The 15,909-nt window shown below is 33.8% G+C and overlaps 2 protein-coding genes across 3 annotated transcripts in view; one reads left to right on the top strand and one right to left on the bottom strand.

Annotated features, from left to right (window-relative positions):
• Positions 1–128: 128 nt before the first annotated feature.
• LOC106159511 (kinesin-like protein KIF6) lies at positions 129–14,574 on the bottom strand. Its single transcript, XM_087003767.1, has 22 exons — positions 14,360–14,574; positions 13,018–13,127; positions 12,591–12,665; positions 12,296–12,338; positions 11,861–11,965; positions 11,221–11,330; positions 10,765–10,894; positions 10,040–10,158; positions 9,572–9,659; positions 8,706–8,849; positions 7,700–7,890; positions 7,218–7,323; positions 6,249–6,423; positions 5,769–6,047; positions 3,953–4,111; positions 3,537–3,587; positions 3,032–3,110; positions 2,399–2,534; positions 2,005–2,109; positions 1,337–1,509; positions 852–952; positions 129–681 (listed from the first exon to the last, which is right to left on the bottom strand). The coding sequence occupies exons 1-22, from the start codon at positions 14,417–14,419 to the stop codon at positions 662–664; spliced, it is 2,559 nt and encodes an 852-aa protein (XP_086859893.1). The 5' UTR covers positions 14,420–14,574; the 3' UTR covers positions 129–661.
• Positions 14,575–14,583: 9 nt separating this feature from the next.
• The window catches only part of LOC106170101 (disheveled-associated activator of morphogenesis 1-A-like), a 54,799-nt gene continuing 53,473 nt past the window's right edge, over positions 14,584–15,909 (top strand). The window contains exon 1 of one of the 2 annotated variants that reach the window (XM_087003762.1): positions 14,584–14,672. The gene's annotated coding sequence lies outside the window, so the exon portion shown is untranslated. The remainder of the gene's footprint in view (positions 14,673–15,909) is intronic. The other variant, XM_087003764.1, reaches the window with a different exon arrangement.

The raw sequence follows: 15,909 nt of genomic DNA on the forward strand, positions 1-15,909 counted from the left end.
TTGTAAATATACCACCATGACATGGGCTTAGTGTAACTTTTTAATGTGAAAGATATAAGATTGTTTCATCATTGACAATATCTTTTAAATTGTCTTATTTGCAAAAAATTAAATTTAACTACCATAAGTTCATTATTTGCAAAGCATTTATTATATAAAACAGTTATCTGACAAATAAAAAATTACAGCTTTGTCACCGTTTAAAATGACTTATAAAATCTGTTCTTTGAATAATTTTTGTAATAGTAAAACAATTCTTTTCAAATGAAAAAAAATCACTGGCACATTCCATGATGACCAAGAAAAGTTGTGAAACAAGGACGGGTATGCATCAAGTGTTCTCTATGGCAGGTTCCTCATTTGTTGTGAGATGAGTTCCTCTAATTTATAAAAACCTTACGATGCTCTGAAAGCATTTTCCTTTCAATTTCTAGATAAGATTCTTTCGCAGTATTATTCTCACGAGAAAAACCTAAACGTGAACATCTGAATATTTAGAAATGATGAAATGTTGCAGGTGATTTTAAAAAATGGAAAGTTTTATAAAAGAGGGAATGGTGTAGATAATGCAAATGATTTGCAGTGATTTTACTTCAAGTCTCTCTCAGGTGAAAACCATTTGAAGACCCCTTCGAAGACAATATTCTAACAATTCATTCAGCTACCTGTTTCCTTGTTGAGCTGAAAGGTACAAATTAGAAACAAATATTTTTTTCATTTTTTCACCTACAATGTATGATCTTTTTATGTGATGATCATATGCAGTTAAAACATTTGAAGTTTGCCATTTTTTAATTAGATGAGAAAAAAAAAACTAATATTTTAAAAACCAACTCGTCAAAATAACTCACCTTTTTTTAACAAGTTCTGTCTTGCCCTCATGAAAGCCATGATGTCAGCATCCGCCTGTGCATCTCCTGTGAGCTGAAGGGGAGGCTTAGTAGCCTCTGATCTGGAACAGACAAAATGAGGCAAATGACATTTATGTTTCTTTTTCAGCAGCACTACAAGATAGGTGGATCCTGCAACTCACCCCCCTCAATTTTCAAATTAAAAAAAGCAGAATCAATTCTAACCATGTAATCAGTGTTGCAAATTTCGAAAACGACAAAAACTGAGGTACTTTTTGAACATTTTCTTTTCAGCAGGGTTTAATATTGAGGAATAGCATTCCTATATAGTATGATAACATGATACTATCATTGTGTCTTTCACTGCCAATTTAAGTTAAACCGTTTTCCATCCATCAAAGCACTTAAACACCCAAACAAGTCTTGTATCCCTAAAATTTGAAAAATATTCTAGAGAGAGAGAGAGAGAGAGAGAGACTTCATACCCAACCCTCCATGACTGCTGGTGGTTGGTCCCAGACACTTCAGTATGATATGCACTGGATTCCTTGTTCATTGTATTGGTTGACTTGATATAGGTGGTCCCCACTCCACTTTGTCTTAGGGACCCTGGGTGTGGCGGCCTACCTGGACCCTGGGGCTCAGAAAACTGGGACCCCTGAAAGAGAGGAATCAATAGAATCGGGGGCCTGTTTCACAGAAAATTAAGTTTTTGAGTATAGCTTAGACTGACAAATATTACTATGTGCATTGTAGTGCGTCTCATTTGTCATATTGCAATTTATGAATGATTGGCCCCCAATAAAAGCATGTGATTTACCGAGTTAGGCTATTTTTATCAGTGAAAGCAATCCTCTTGTTGAGACAATCACAATTTACTCTGTGGTCCTTAACAGTTTTTTATGAAACCCATATTAATCAGCCAAAATTTTGAGAAATCTTTGCCTAACCCAATTTAAACTTCACTTGTTTGGTGAAATAGGGCCCAAGTTAAAAAAACCTCTTGAGTATGATGTGTTTTTATTTCAAATGTTATCAATGAATCAACAATATACTATTTTGAACCTCATTTTAAATAAATATATTTCCTAAATCTTTCTTTCCTGCAAACTTGGCTATAATAAATTTTTCCAAATTCCATGTTTTTACCTACCTGTGTTGTTATGGATGATCCACTGGCACTTTGTTTCAAAGGTGACAGTGGTGGTGTTTTCCATGCTGTCTTGTGGCCTTTACTGTGGACATTTTGTTGCTGGGACTGGAAAGAAAAATATACCGACATTCATGGTATTGCCAATGAACCTCTAACTCACTAGTGTGATATTGAGCCACATTTTTTTTTGTTTAATTGGATTCTACAGGAATACATGTCAGAATCCATGGCATTATTACAAAAAGCCTTGCTCAACTTAAGACATGCTATATTCTGGAGAGTTCTAATATTAAACAGTGACAAATTATTCAAATAATTAGATATGGAATTTTAATACTTCATTATTTTACAGAGAACTCATAACAATTATTTAAATGTATGCCAATTATCTTACCTCAGCTATTGCACTCTGTTCAGTCCACCAGAGCTCAAAATCTTTCAGCAGCTTCACCTTGGATTTCTCCAGTAAGTGCTGCAAGTGCTCAATCTCCGTCTTCAAAACACGGAGACGATTGAATGTTTCTTTATACCTAAAAAAAGATGGGGACTTACAATGATTTAATGTTCAGGAATTGCACAATCAACATTTCAAAAACAGATAAATCTAATTTTACCATGACCTTTTATGGACAAATGACACTAAAGTTCAGAAAGAATCTACAACAAAACTTCCTTTGCAATATTTAAAACATACATATTCACAAAAAAAAAAAAAAAAAAAAAAAATGGACTTGTATATGACCAGAGGCAAGCAATTTGACAACAGAAAGTATGAAAATTTACATGCAGGAAATATTATTAATAAATGCTGATAGCATTTTGTACAATATTTTTGAACATTTTCTTGAAATCACTTCCTATATTTCTATTCTTCTTGTATTTTTATATCAAACATTAATTTCTGAGCCTTTCAAAGGAAAATTCAGAGGAGAAAACTGATTTTTTTTCCCACAGACTCCTGAGCATGTCTACATAAATAGTCATTTGCATCTGAAGTCAAATATGAAATCTGCATATTTTCACTCACTTGTGTTTTTCTTCCTCTATGGCTATTCTTAATTCTTTCTCTATGTCATCTGGCTCTGAGTTGTTTGGATCAGCTAAACCTGAATGAAGAAACAAGTGTTTATTACTATGAATTATTAAATTGTAAAAAGAATATCTCTAATGTGATGAAATAAACATCCTTAAAATATACCCTGATTTAATAGATGTTAAGTGATACTAATATCTTTGCATCATGTTAACTCTTAAATGCTGTGCTTTCAAAACTGACACTACCATTCAACTTACTTTCTCTTTATTAAAAAATGAAATTACAAAACAACACACTATTACATTATTCTAAGCAAGCATTATTTATAAATTGAAAAGATTGTAACTGCACTGAATATAAAAATGCTACCAAATCATCTACAGCTTTATGCATATTAATGAGAATTATGACAATATAATATTCTCTGTTTTGTCAGCTTTTGTAAAATATCATCATAAGCCATAGTTTTTGTGCTTTGACCTACAAAAGATCTCACCTTGCATGGCTTGTGTCATTCTGTGGTGCTCTATCTGTGATTTTATGTGATCTGAAAATCAATGAGTACATTATTTTTTAGTAATTTATGAAAAAAAAGACCAAGTACCACCATCATGCAAATCTTGCCAATGTGATGTTTTGAGAACAATTCTTATCTTATTGTATATTAAATATCATTTTATCACAGTCTAGAAACATTCCAAATCAAATTTCTCAGCATCTATTTATGAAACATATTTGTGAATTTCACAACTGTGACAATAAAAGTAAAAAAAGGATATCTGACTTTAAAAAGTAAATCAAGCCAAATAAAATAAATAAATAAATAAATAATATTGCAAAATTAAAGAAAAAGTTAATAATTTAAATTATATGAAGGTGTAACTGAAAATGTGATCAATACTTAATGCTCACTTATTTGTTTTCTAGATTTATTGACCAGTTCTCCCAGACTCTTGGCCTCAGCATATCTTGCCTTCAGTGTACTCTTGTTGTCCTCTATTGTCTGATTGTGCTCGTAATCCCTTCTGTAGATCTCAAACGCTTCTTGTCTGCCCACTGATAAATCTCCCACTGAAAGAAAATATATATTTATTAAGGGAAAAAATCTTAATAAACCGATATCCACTTCCACAATGTCATAATTGCCTTTGTTTACTAGATAAAAGTCACTCATAGAAGAAAAGAAACACCATTTTCACCAAAAAGGAGTCACTGTCTGACATGCAGTTGTCACACTTTTGTCTCTAAACAATCTTGGAGAATTATGGTTCATAAATAGATACTATACGAAACACATCTCCAAAGTCTGGACAGTTAAGTTTCCCTTGGTAAGATGATCATGATTTCAACATGGCCAATTGCAATCCATAAAGCTAAATACAAAGATTGGGCTAAACTTTAAGACCAGTCTCAGTCTACTTTGATCAAAAATAATCAGGAGTCCAGTAAGATGAAACATTGCCTTTAATCTACATCAAGAAAGAAAGGCTTATTTTAGATCAGTAGTTACTTTAGTTGAATGAACTGCTACAGATTTATCATGACTTGAAATAGACCAAAATTTTGGTTTAAAAGTTGAGCCCAACTTCCCACTTTCAGTTTCTTAGTGACACCAGCCCCTGAAAACAAAACTTGTTACCTCCTCATACCTACTCTGAGAACATGTCTTGCCTACATCTATCACATCAGGGAGTGGCTCAGGAAGAAAATTTAACGATGTGCACAACATATCAATTGTTTGACAATGAAAAATGTCGGAATGCCAACAATGTCTACTGGCTGAACCTGCCAGCTAGTGTGTCTGTATTACTCCAAGTGTCAAAGCGGTATCGACACCATGTGCTATACTGCTACTCCTCTGCCTATGTTCTCTCACTTAATAATCATGTCAATATATGTTATTACTAATTAAAGGAAAATAAAAATCTGCTTTGGTATATGTACATATAATTGATCCTTCACATCATTATGCAAGACTACATATTATAAAAGAGTGTTTTCGATTAGCGTTTAGTGTCAGGTTTGTGCACCCTGTGTTACAGAGATGACTGTAAACACATCTCTATAAACTGTGTGCCCCTGCACTGTAAATTGCATGCTGATGACAGAGGCTTCTTCCCAGTATTCTGTTAGTGTTAAACTCAGGGTGAGTCTTGGAGGAACTGTTGATGTCATACCAGAATGCTGTGTCAGTTGTTATATATATTGATTACTTTATGTAGGAGCAGTGTAAAATGATGACAATTGCCAAAGACTACATGTGCCTGGTGAATTTAATCAACAATACAGAGTAACTCACTAATCATGAAATATTAAATGGATATGTCTGGCTGAATTAATCAATAGAATTATTGCTAATGAAGTAATCAGTACGATTATCACTGTTTGCATAGGAAGCACTCTTCTGGTTCAAGCATATAGTAGGCATTTCAGGTTTGGTTAAAATGAACAAAATCATAGTTAATATATACTGACAGTCAATGAAAATGCATCAGAAAACTTTCTTGCACTTTTTTTTACCGAGACTCGATTCCAACTATATAAACGAGTACAAATGCATTTGTTTGGTCATAAGAGAGTCACCTTGTTTGACTGAATAATGGGTCATATTTCACACGAAAACTGTTATTTTCTTAATGTGCAAAAGGAACTTAAAATATTATTTGATTAATAAATGATGCGTTTTCATTGACTGTCAGTATACATAGTCATGTTTATATATACTTACAAATTTTAGCCTTCCGTTTCTCATCTTTTTCATCTAATTGCGGAGGATCTCTCTCCCTCCTTCTGTGTCCACTAGGGGGACGCTTGGAATGTTTATCTGGCAGGGCATCATTCTCGGACCCGGGCCTGTGTTTTGCCAGTCTACTTGCGACGCCATTAACAATTCTGTCTCCATCGGGGGCGGTCAAGGCTGTGGCTGGACGGTGGCCAAGGCTCTCTAGCTGGGAAATTGCATCTGCTGCACGTTTCTTTTCCTTTTTTAACATGTTTACTAATATATCTGGTCAAAAATTAAGGAAGATTCTAAATTAGTCTTTTGAGAAGTAGTAGAAGTTTTTGTTATGTTTATGTTAAATGGGTTAGCAATCTTTTAAGAGTACTTAAAAGTACTGAAATGTTGATAAAAAGTAACTAACATGCAAAAATAAGTGACACATGCTTCTCTCTCTCTCTCTCTCTCTCTCTTCATGCTCAAAGATACTGATCTCATTATCTCTCTGTTTAATGATGTCATTTAGTTTTTTCAACTGTCTGGAGTCTGCTGGGGCTCTGGACTCTGGTCTGTCAGTTGGTGGGGGAGAGGGGGCAGAAAACTGATCTGCAGGTTCTATTTCCTCTTCTTGTGGACTTCTCTGAGGCTTCTCTGATATAATTTGCTGAAATAAAAATTAAAACATAATTAACATTAGCAATACATTTATTTTGTATCAATAAAAAAACTTGTTGTGTCAATATATTAAAGGATTATCCTACTCTGTTTCAGTTTCTGATCCATTAAACAATATGACATAGAAGTTTGCTTTCTTATGATGTTATTCAATTCTTATGATCACTCCAATTCAAAAATCTAATTTTGCTGATAAGTGCCAATTCAACTGCTTCACACCAAAATTACTACAACTCTTGAATAAAATGAAAAATAATCACTGTTTAAGGGAAAATATTTAAAGCACCTGACACCTTCGCCACTGTTATCTGTATGAGCCGTGTCACTGTGAAGCCCCCCCTACCACTGGCGCCACCTTGCGGAGCCAGCGTGGATAATCCGGGCTGTTACTTTAAATAACCAGGTCGCGAGACCTTATTGTGTTATGGTGCAGTTTACATATAAACTTGCTCATAAGTTCCTTGCCACTGTGTAGATATTCTGAGGCTTATTTTACAAAAGAACTTTAAAATGAAAGTTACTTAACTTTTAAGCTAAAATTTGCGTCTCCTTTGTAGAAATCAGCAGTTGTTCAATTAAATGAAATATTACACCTAGTTTATTATTAAAAAAAAAAGAAATAGCTACTCTTAAGACCAACAGTTATTCTATTTTAGTGGACTAAAGAACATTTTGTTCTGAATTGAATAGAATAAAATTTTGGTCCAAAATTTAAAAACAAATTTTGGCCCTAAGTTTTTTATTCGTGAATCTGGTCCCTGGTGCATATCAAATGGCAGAGACCTTCATTATTCTGTAGCATCTCTGTATCTTCCTCATGTCTGCCCCAATGTCCAAGATCCCCTCAGGGTCAGTGTCCTGGAGGTAAGACTGGACAGCCTGCTGACACCTAATAATAATAATAATAATAATAATAATAATGATAATAATAATAATAATAATAATAATAATAATAATAATGATCAGTGTTAGAAATTAAGGCTGGACCGTCTGCCCGGGGCTGACAACTTTCAGAACGGGCTGAGAAGTTTTCCCACCCGGCAGGCATTCAGTCCAGCTACTTTTCAAGATGGCTGGACTTTTGGTCCAGCAACTAATTTTCCTAAGAGGCAAACACTGATGATGATGATGATGATGTTTTATTGTTTACAATAATTATATAAGGGCATAGAAAAGTAATATTTATTCATCATTTAATGGTGACTATACACACATGTAAAAGCTACCAGTCAACCCCTGGTTTAAGTTATCACAGACTGCTCTACCTTTCAAGTTCTTCCTCTGTCAGATCATCTGTCCTAGTCTCGCCTGTTACCATGGCCAACTCCTCCTTTAACTGGCCAATCTCCTTTTTAAGTTTGATTATCATCAGCTTTGGATCTAGCTCTTCATTGAGCAGTGCCTCATTCTTAATCAGTGCCACCCTCTGGGCAAACCGACATGTTGATATGGATTCCTTGGATAAAGACAAAAAAGTATTCATTTCTATTTTTTTTTTTTTTGGCAAGACTTCTTATATAGACATATTATATTATACATTATGGGATTCTACTTGAAAACACTCCTCTTAAAGATCTGCAGATGAAAATAAGGAGAAAATATTTAAAGAAGCAATAAACTGCTATGCCATAATTAAGTTAAAGACAGAGATAAGATGGATTTTAACTACCTGCTTGAAAACATATTACAAATTATTTTACTTTCTTGTTTAAATACCTTACCCTAGGCACACATTAAAAATGTTTGTACAAGTAAAAAATAAATGCTCACTGTTTAATATGTGATCCACACTATGTTAAACACTACAGCACCACTTTAAAAAAAAAGCTAAACACAGACAACAGTGAGGGAAAGTTCTGCAAAACACCTATCTATAATTATGTAAAAAGGCTACAATTAATTTAAGGACTGAGACTGGGTGGGGTGGTTTCAGCAACGGTTTTCAATTCTTAACAAAATACACAGCCTCATATTTAAAGCCTGACAAATAAACACAGTCAGGCAAATGAAAAATTGATAACAAAAGCAAACAGTTAGGCTGTATTCCCAGAGCTTTTAGATTGATCTATCCCCGCGGGGAGTCTCACTAGATTACTGTCAGATAATCCGGCTTAAATGTCCGTCCCGCCTACTACAAGCTGTAAGGGGGTAATTAACTTTCGTGTCCGCCCGGCTGACAGCTATTTAGCGTGAACCCCCAGGGAGTTAGGTCGATCTACAGTAGATCGATCTAATCTCTGGAAATGGGGTCTTAGATCAAATGGAAATTACATCTATATTTTTCCTTTCTACTGAACAAGTGGCAATCATGGTGGTCATGCAGTTCCCCCCCAGACTGTCTCGTAGTACTGACGTCAGCATAGAGTTCCTATACGGGATGTGCTGCCTGCTCTTCTCTGACAGAGCCACTATCACCTGGAAACAGCCAAATAATCTAATAAATGTATTTTGATTAGAGATGTGTTCTCAGATCATGTACATCAAACTTAAGTCAAAATATGTTATCAGGAGAGTTTTCTCAGTTAATCTTTATAAATATGTGTTTGAGGATTTCATGATATCTATTTCGGTATATATTTTTTAATTTGCCAACAAAAACACACTGTCTTTCATTCACAAAGACAAACTGACACAAATAATAGCAATGTTGAATAAATTTTATAAAGTGCCACTTTTTTCTGGAAAAATAATCAAAACTATCTTCTGGGCCCACTCTGGCATGTAAACTTTTGACCTATGGAAGTCACACTAATTTAACTCCAGAAAGTGTGAAACAACTTTCACCAAATCAGAATTTCCTTAATTTTGTTGTCATATTTAAAAAAGAACAATGCAATGTTTAGAGCACACATTACAAGATATATTTTTCTGCAAGAAGAAAAGGATTGTTAGCTTTAAGTATGACGCTTTAAAGTTACATTCTTGAATAGTTAATTGGTAATCAACAGTGATAGATTAAATAAACATGTTTTGGGACCTGTCTGGAAACCCTCAAAAACACTTTCCTGCTTCCAGATTATAGATGACATATGAGTTACTCTAAAACTTGCTCAAGGTGATAAAAAAAAAGACAAGCTGATGTTAAAATTATACCTGTTGTAAGTAATAAAAGAATTAGTTGATGTTAAAAATATTACCTGTTCTAGGTAATGGAGAGACAAGTTGATATATTTGGCCTCAGTCAATAACAGGCCATTGACACCACTTTTGGAAACCCTCTCAGACCTGAAAAATTCCAGGAATGACATAAAACATGGAACCCAAAATTGGCATGACATCAGCATCTCACATCATTGGATCCAATATAAGTAACAAAGCAATAGTATTTCCATCAAATTAAAATGGGGAATATATTTCTTATTTTTTTTATATAAGATTCACAGAAGCACTGAATATACATGCATAATAACATAGAAAATCACAGTTCTTTTTGAACTTTTTAAATCACCTTTTACCTTGCCTCTTTGGGAGAAAATATGAGCCTGTTATATTAATCGCATTGATCTTAGAGTCTTTAGATGAGACAGAGGTTGTTTAACCTCATTTTAATCCTTTTTACCCCAACCCACAGAAGAAAACATAAGCCAGTGACAGTTGACACTTACCCTGCCAGATCCACCAAATGGAGCTTAGACCTTCTTATGGTAGCTGAGCCAACTTCTCTGGAGGTGATGTGAATGGTGAACACACAGTGGGAACGTGTGGAAGCCTGGTTCATTGGAGTCTGGGGGAATACAAAACAACAGATGGTTAGTTTAATATATATATATATATATCAAGTGGATAAAAAAATAATAATATTTATTTTGAGTCTACAATCCAAATTTGTTCACTAGACTTTACAATAAAATGTGAAAGAATAATAAAAAGGCTAGTAAAAAAATAGATTTAAACAGGACAGAAAATAGATTTAAACAATTAATGTAGAAATGTAAATGTAGCTTGATCACTCAGTTGAAAAAGTCACTTATAAAAAAGTACTCATAACATTTTTTAAACAGATGAATCTTGAGTTCCCTTTCAAAAGTAGCTCAGGAGTCTATCTTATGAAGTAAATGGTCAGAAGAGAGTTACGGGGGGGGGGGGGGGGGGGGGGGGGGGGGGGGGGGGGGGGGGGGGAGTTGTAAATTGATGCAAGATGGTATAAATATGGTGGGGCCAAGTTGTAAAAAGCAGCGTGTGCATACACTTAAAGTTTAAAAAGAATCCGTGCTTTAATGGAATAGGACTTAAGATTTTTATAACACAAGAGTTAAGCATTACAAATTTATATAGTTTCAGTGTTTCATGTGGGAGGACTGAGTGGATGGACAGGTTCTACACCACTTACCTCTGCTATCATCCTGTTGGTGTCTCCTAAGAACAGCAAGTTGAGGGCCTCCTCCTCATTACTAGCTGTGTGAGTGGACAGGTTCTTCAGGTGAACATTTTGATCAGAATCCTCCATCAGACTCACTTTGCTGCAAATTACAATGACAGAATTATTGTTAAATCCCCAGTGCTTTGCTGAAAGCAAATAAATGTAATGTATTAAGTGGAACTTTAATTTCTGGATAAGAAATAGCTTTGTTTTGGTCGCCTATTTCACTGTTAATTACAATAATAAAGTTATGGGAAAAAAAATTAGTGAAACATTTCTTTGTAGAAGATTATCTGATTTAGGCTTTTAAAAATTGTTAAACAACACTTTGATTTTAGTTAGTAAAATATTTCAGACTAGTGGTCAAAATACAAAATGCATATCCTGCAGTGTTTAGAGTAAACAACATGATGTAAAGACACTTACGGAAGATCTTCTAGTTTAGCCACTTCATGTTTGGGATCCAGCAGATCATATCCGTTCTCATTGTAGATCTCAAGGTATGAGATATGGGTGGAATGTTCAAAGCCTGGATTCTGGAAAAATTAATGAATAAAAGATTGATCTAAGGTGTAGCTGTTCAACACATGGGCCTGCAAAGATTTTGTAAATCCTTTTAGATTGCACAACAGACTACAAAAATGTTTTTTAAAAAAAGCAATTTCATGTGACTGACAAAAAGACAAATTGCTTTTGTTGCTTTAACATTTTACTTTAAACATAAACATAGAGACCAACCATTCTCTCTCTCTCTCTCTCTCTCTCTCTCTCTCACACACACACACACACACACACACACACACACACACACACACACACACACACACACACACACACACACACTTTCTAACTTTGGCATCACTAGAATATATTCAGCATTGATAAAATGACATGTAACTAACATCTATAATATAACTTTTTACAAATGCTGTATAACCCCACTCTGGTTTTCAGAGATACAAAATAACCCCCATTTCAGCCTGTTTCCAGTTACTTGCAGAAGCATGCTGATAATATCAGTTATCTGTGAAACTCAGGGTGTATGATCTTAACTTACATAACTTACCTTTTCAAATTGTTCAAAGATATATGACAAAGACCTTGGTATAATGCCTCTGTCCGCATATCTCTCAGCACCGCCAGTTATTGTAAATGTCTTGCCACTCCCAGTCTGAAACATTCACGCAGTCATAATGAAACATTTCATAAGCACAGTCATAATGAAACATTTGGTAGCAGTGATGGAATTCCAATTCTCAAATATACAGCAAGGCAACGGTATGGTCAGCAGTGATAAAAAAGTGATAAAATATTTTTCAAAAAAATGTTTTAATAAGACATTTTAGTACTGACCATAGACCTATATACTGAAATGAATCACACTATCTCCTACAATAAGCACTTAAAAGACATATCCAAAATATACGAAATGAATGAGCCCTAATTCAGATACAAAGATTTTGAACTATATAAAAACTGAGCAAATGAATAGTGGTCTCACCTGTCCATAGGCAAAAATAGTTCCATTGTAGCCTTCAAGAACACTGAAAAAAAAGAAAGACGTTTTTCCTAAATTTGTGCAACACCAACAGATACAAAAACAACAGCATATCTGGCCAACTGTAACAACATTTTGATGGAAAATTACTGACATAATTATTTATATCTTAATAATTGTCCTTCAAAGAAAACTAAAATGTAAATCAAGGCAACATTATTTTATATCAATATATCTAAATCTCCTACAAATGTTAACAATGTCTTTTTTCCTTTCAAAAACTTCATTATTAACCTACTTGTCTATGACTGGTCTGGCCACATTTTCAAATACTTCTTCTTGTTTGGTTGGTTGATCAAACAACCTCTGAAATCTAGAAAGAAAGAAATTCATCAACAATAATTCATTATATATATTTTATACATTTATACATATTTTATTGTTGTTAAGCTCACTGAATGTTAGAAGTTTTTAAGGTTGTTTTATATTCTCATAATTCCATGATTTTTGGTGAAATTTGAAAAGGAGGAGAGGGGCAAAAGTTGTTTTTTATTTACCCTTTATCTCAGAATTTCTAGGAAAATATGGTTCACTTTGGTACATCTTGCAATACCTCTGTGGGCCATAGCATGTGGCACTCACTTTAAAAATTTCTGATCTGAAGTCTCTCCAATATTTTCATTTATTAATTATTACTATCTTTTATGTTACATAAAGAAATGTACCTGAACTTGTACTGCTCTTTCTTGTTGTTTATGAAACCACCTGCAAGATCTCTAGGTACCGTAAAGGTGATTCTAGGATTCCCACCGTCATCTTCATCTATTTCATAAGGCTAAAAGGTAGGAGAAATATTTCACAAACTTAAATGTATTTCTCTGTTAATATGTTAACTATGTTGTTCAATAATTTTTTCAAACTTATTGAAAGTCCTATTAGTCATTTACATAGATAAGTTGTCATTGGCCTATTGAAAAGATCATGATTAGTTAATTATGTAGCTTCGATTTATTCATCTTGCCAAATTGTATGGAGATTTAACTGAGCATTAGAGACGTTTTAAAACATTACCTAAATAATGTTTTAAAAATTCAGTGATATAATTTTACAAATTACAATTGAAGCCCTTTTCATATTGAGTTATACAGTTTTCTATATTGTATCATTCTGACTGGTCCTAACTTGTAATTAAGGTCATTTTAACTACCTTTCACAAGCCCCAATTAAGATACTAAAATATTTTTTATATTTTTAAAAATTACAATACACAAAATCCATGATAATGATAACAGGTATAGCTGGCTTTGTCCTTATGTCTCATTTTTAACTGTTAAAGTGCCTAGAAGTGTATGACATCAGTTGGACATAGACAGCAATGGGTTCTGGTACAGTTCTTGACAAAGATATAAAGAACAGTCTAGCGCAAAAGAATTTTGATAAGATCTTTTAAACAGATTTTAGATGGTCCAGAGAAAATTGGTGTAATTTAAAAATATTAGTAATAAAAACTAGCTGGAGTGACTGTAAAAAAAAAAAAAAAAAAAAAAAAAAAAAACTGCACCATTTTTGTAATACCTATGAACAGCCACTCTCAGTTGTTGGTATTTTTCTGATACAGCCCCAAGTAACAGAGAAAAGTAAAAAAACCAAAAATAATATTTTCACCTCTAAACAGCTGACATAATGAATTTTAATTCATTTTAAAATTTTTTAAATATTCAGCAAAAAGACCATCCTTATTTCTAGCCTAATTTTGGCAAACTGGTTATCTATCCTAAAGTTTTTAATCTCTTAAATGGGCATGATACAAAAAAAAGTGTACAACTCCATGTGAAAATGGCCTAGTTGAAAATTTGCCACTGCTTGTACAGTATGCTCGGAATATTTTTTTCAAACAAATATTATCAATTTATTCAACCAATCATTTTCTTTTCAACAGGTTATCTTTCTTTTCTCTGTCTTTATATTTTTCCACTACATCAAAGAAAAATATTGGTACAGTGGTAACGTTTTTGTTAGTAGTAGCGCTGTCAAAGATAATCAACGACAACGGAAAGTTGGTCTTACCCCGGTCTTAGCCCTTGTCGGTTTGACACGTAGAAAGATCTGGATCGTCTGTTTCACCATCTTTCTTGACGAATTCGTTTAAAGATTCAATAACTCGACTAATTGTCCATTAGACAGTTTTTTACAGCCATAATTCGACAAAATGTGACCGATAATCGCATTTGTTGACAACCACGACCGCCATACTAATACCTGTGTAACTTCGAAGCAATTGGAATGTGAGTCTGTGATTGGTCAAAAAAACCAGCTACTTGACCCAGGACTTGACCCCAACTCAGTCACACTGACGGTGAACGGGAAGAACGAGTAGCAGGTAAGGCTACACTTAGGGCGTCCTTTTTCTGACTGGCCAGTTTAATCTTTTACAGGGTGGGGTCAATTTTATTAAATTTAATGCATTTATATTTTTATTCCCAATGTTAATACGAGCTTAGTTTGACGTTCACGTGCACATACTTACGGAAAATATCGAGTCAAGTCCTACGCTGTACCAGTGACAGTAAATGATAGAAGACTTCAAGTAGTATCATAAGTTCATCAGTGACTGATGGTTTCAATTTTTCTGCAGGCTCGGGGATATACCTGAGATTAATATACTAATGGTATGTCAGACATTATGACTGTAGAAATATTTGTGGCTTAGTTATGTTTACAGAAAAAGTCTGTCGAAGAAGTAATTTAATTTTTAATTTTCGACGATATGAAATAAAACGAAATAACATGCAAAAATATGTGATTTGACGTACGTTTTGTAACTTGGCAACATCTTAAAATGCAACATTGCTAGTATATTAATATCAACATCACTGAAGCTCTTAAACCCACTTTTAATATATTTAGGACAAAAACAAACATATTATAGTTATGTCTGATTCTTAGAACAGAAACACTTCAAGCTTAAGTCAACGAACAAATTCTTGCACACATCAGCCTAGTTGAGCCAAAGGCTTCTTGAACTTGGTTGAACTCTAGTCACATGTCAATAATACTGTGTGCTTGAATTTGTATCACATTTGCATGTCCGTATTCCCCATGTTTGTTTTAGAAATATGTTATATAATTAGCCACAAGCTGTGAGTATATGGTAGTTGTACAATTGTTGGATTTCCCTGGAACAATAGACCAAATCAATAACTTTCTCTTTATTGTTCAAAGGCCAGGGATAATACATGTTCACATGGCTTTTCAAAATCCAAAAATTTTCTATCATCCAAAAATAAAAATTGGTATATTTTTTATGAGTAAGTGTAAAAGTTTTAATGATTAAGTGTAAAAGTTAAAACAAGCATGTAATCTTTATCATTTTGATCGTGTCATTTTTTTCATCAAAATTATTTACACCTTAAGCATCTTGGTATAATGTTAAATAGTTTCCTCATGAACCTGCCATCTGAAACTGAAGGCACTAGTTCACTTTTCTGTATCATATAAGGTGGCCTATGTATTAGCTTACTTTGATCAAAGTTTGAAATGGGCCATTCTAGCTCTTATAGTCCAGATTTTAAACATTAGGAAGAGCACCACCTAGCAGAGTACATATGATGATTTAT

The sequence above is a fragment of the Lingula anatina genome, chromosome 2, assembly GCF_051362555.1.
Source record: "Lingula anatina isolate TDL-2025a chromosome 2, LinAna3.0, whole genome shotgun sequence".
Lineage (NCBI taxonomy): Eukaryota > Metazoa > Brachiopoda > Lingulata > Lingulida > Lingulidae > Lingula > Lingula anatina.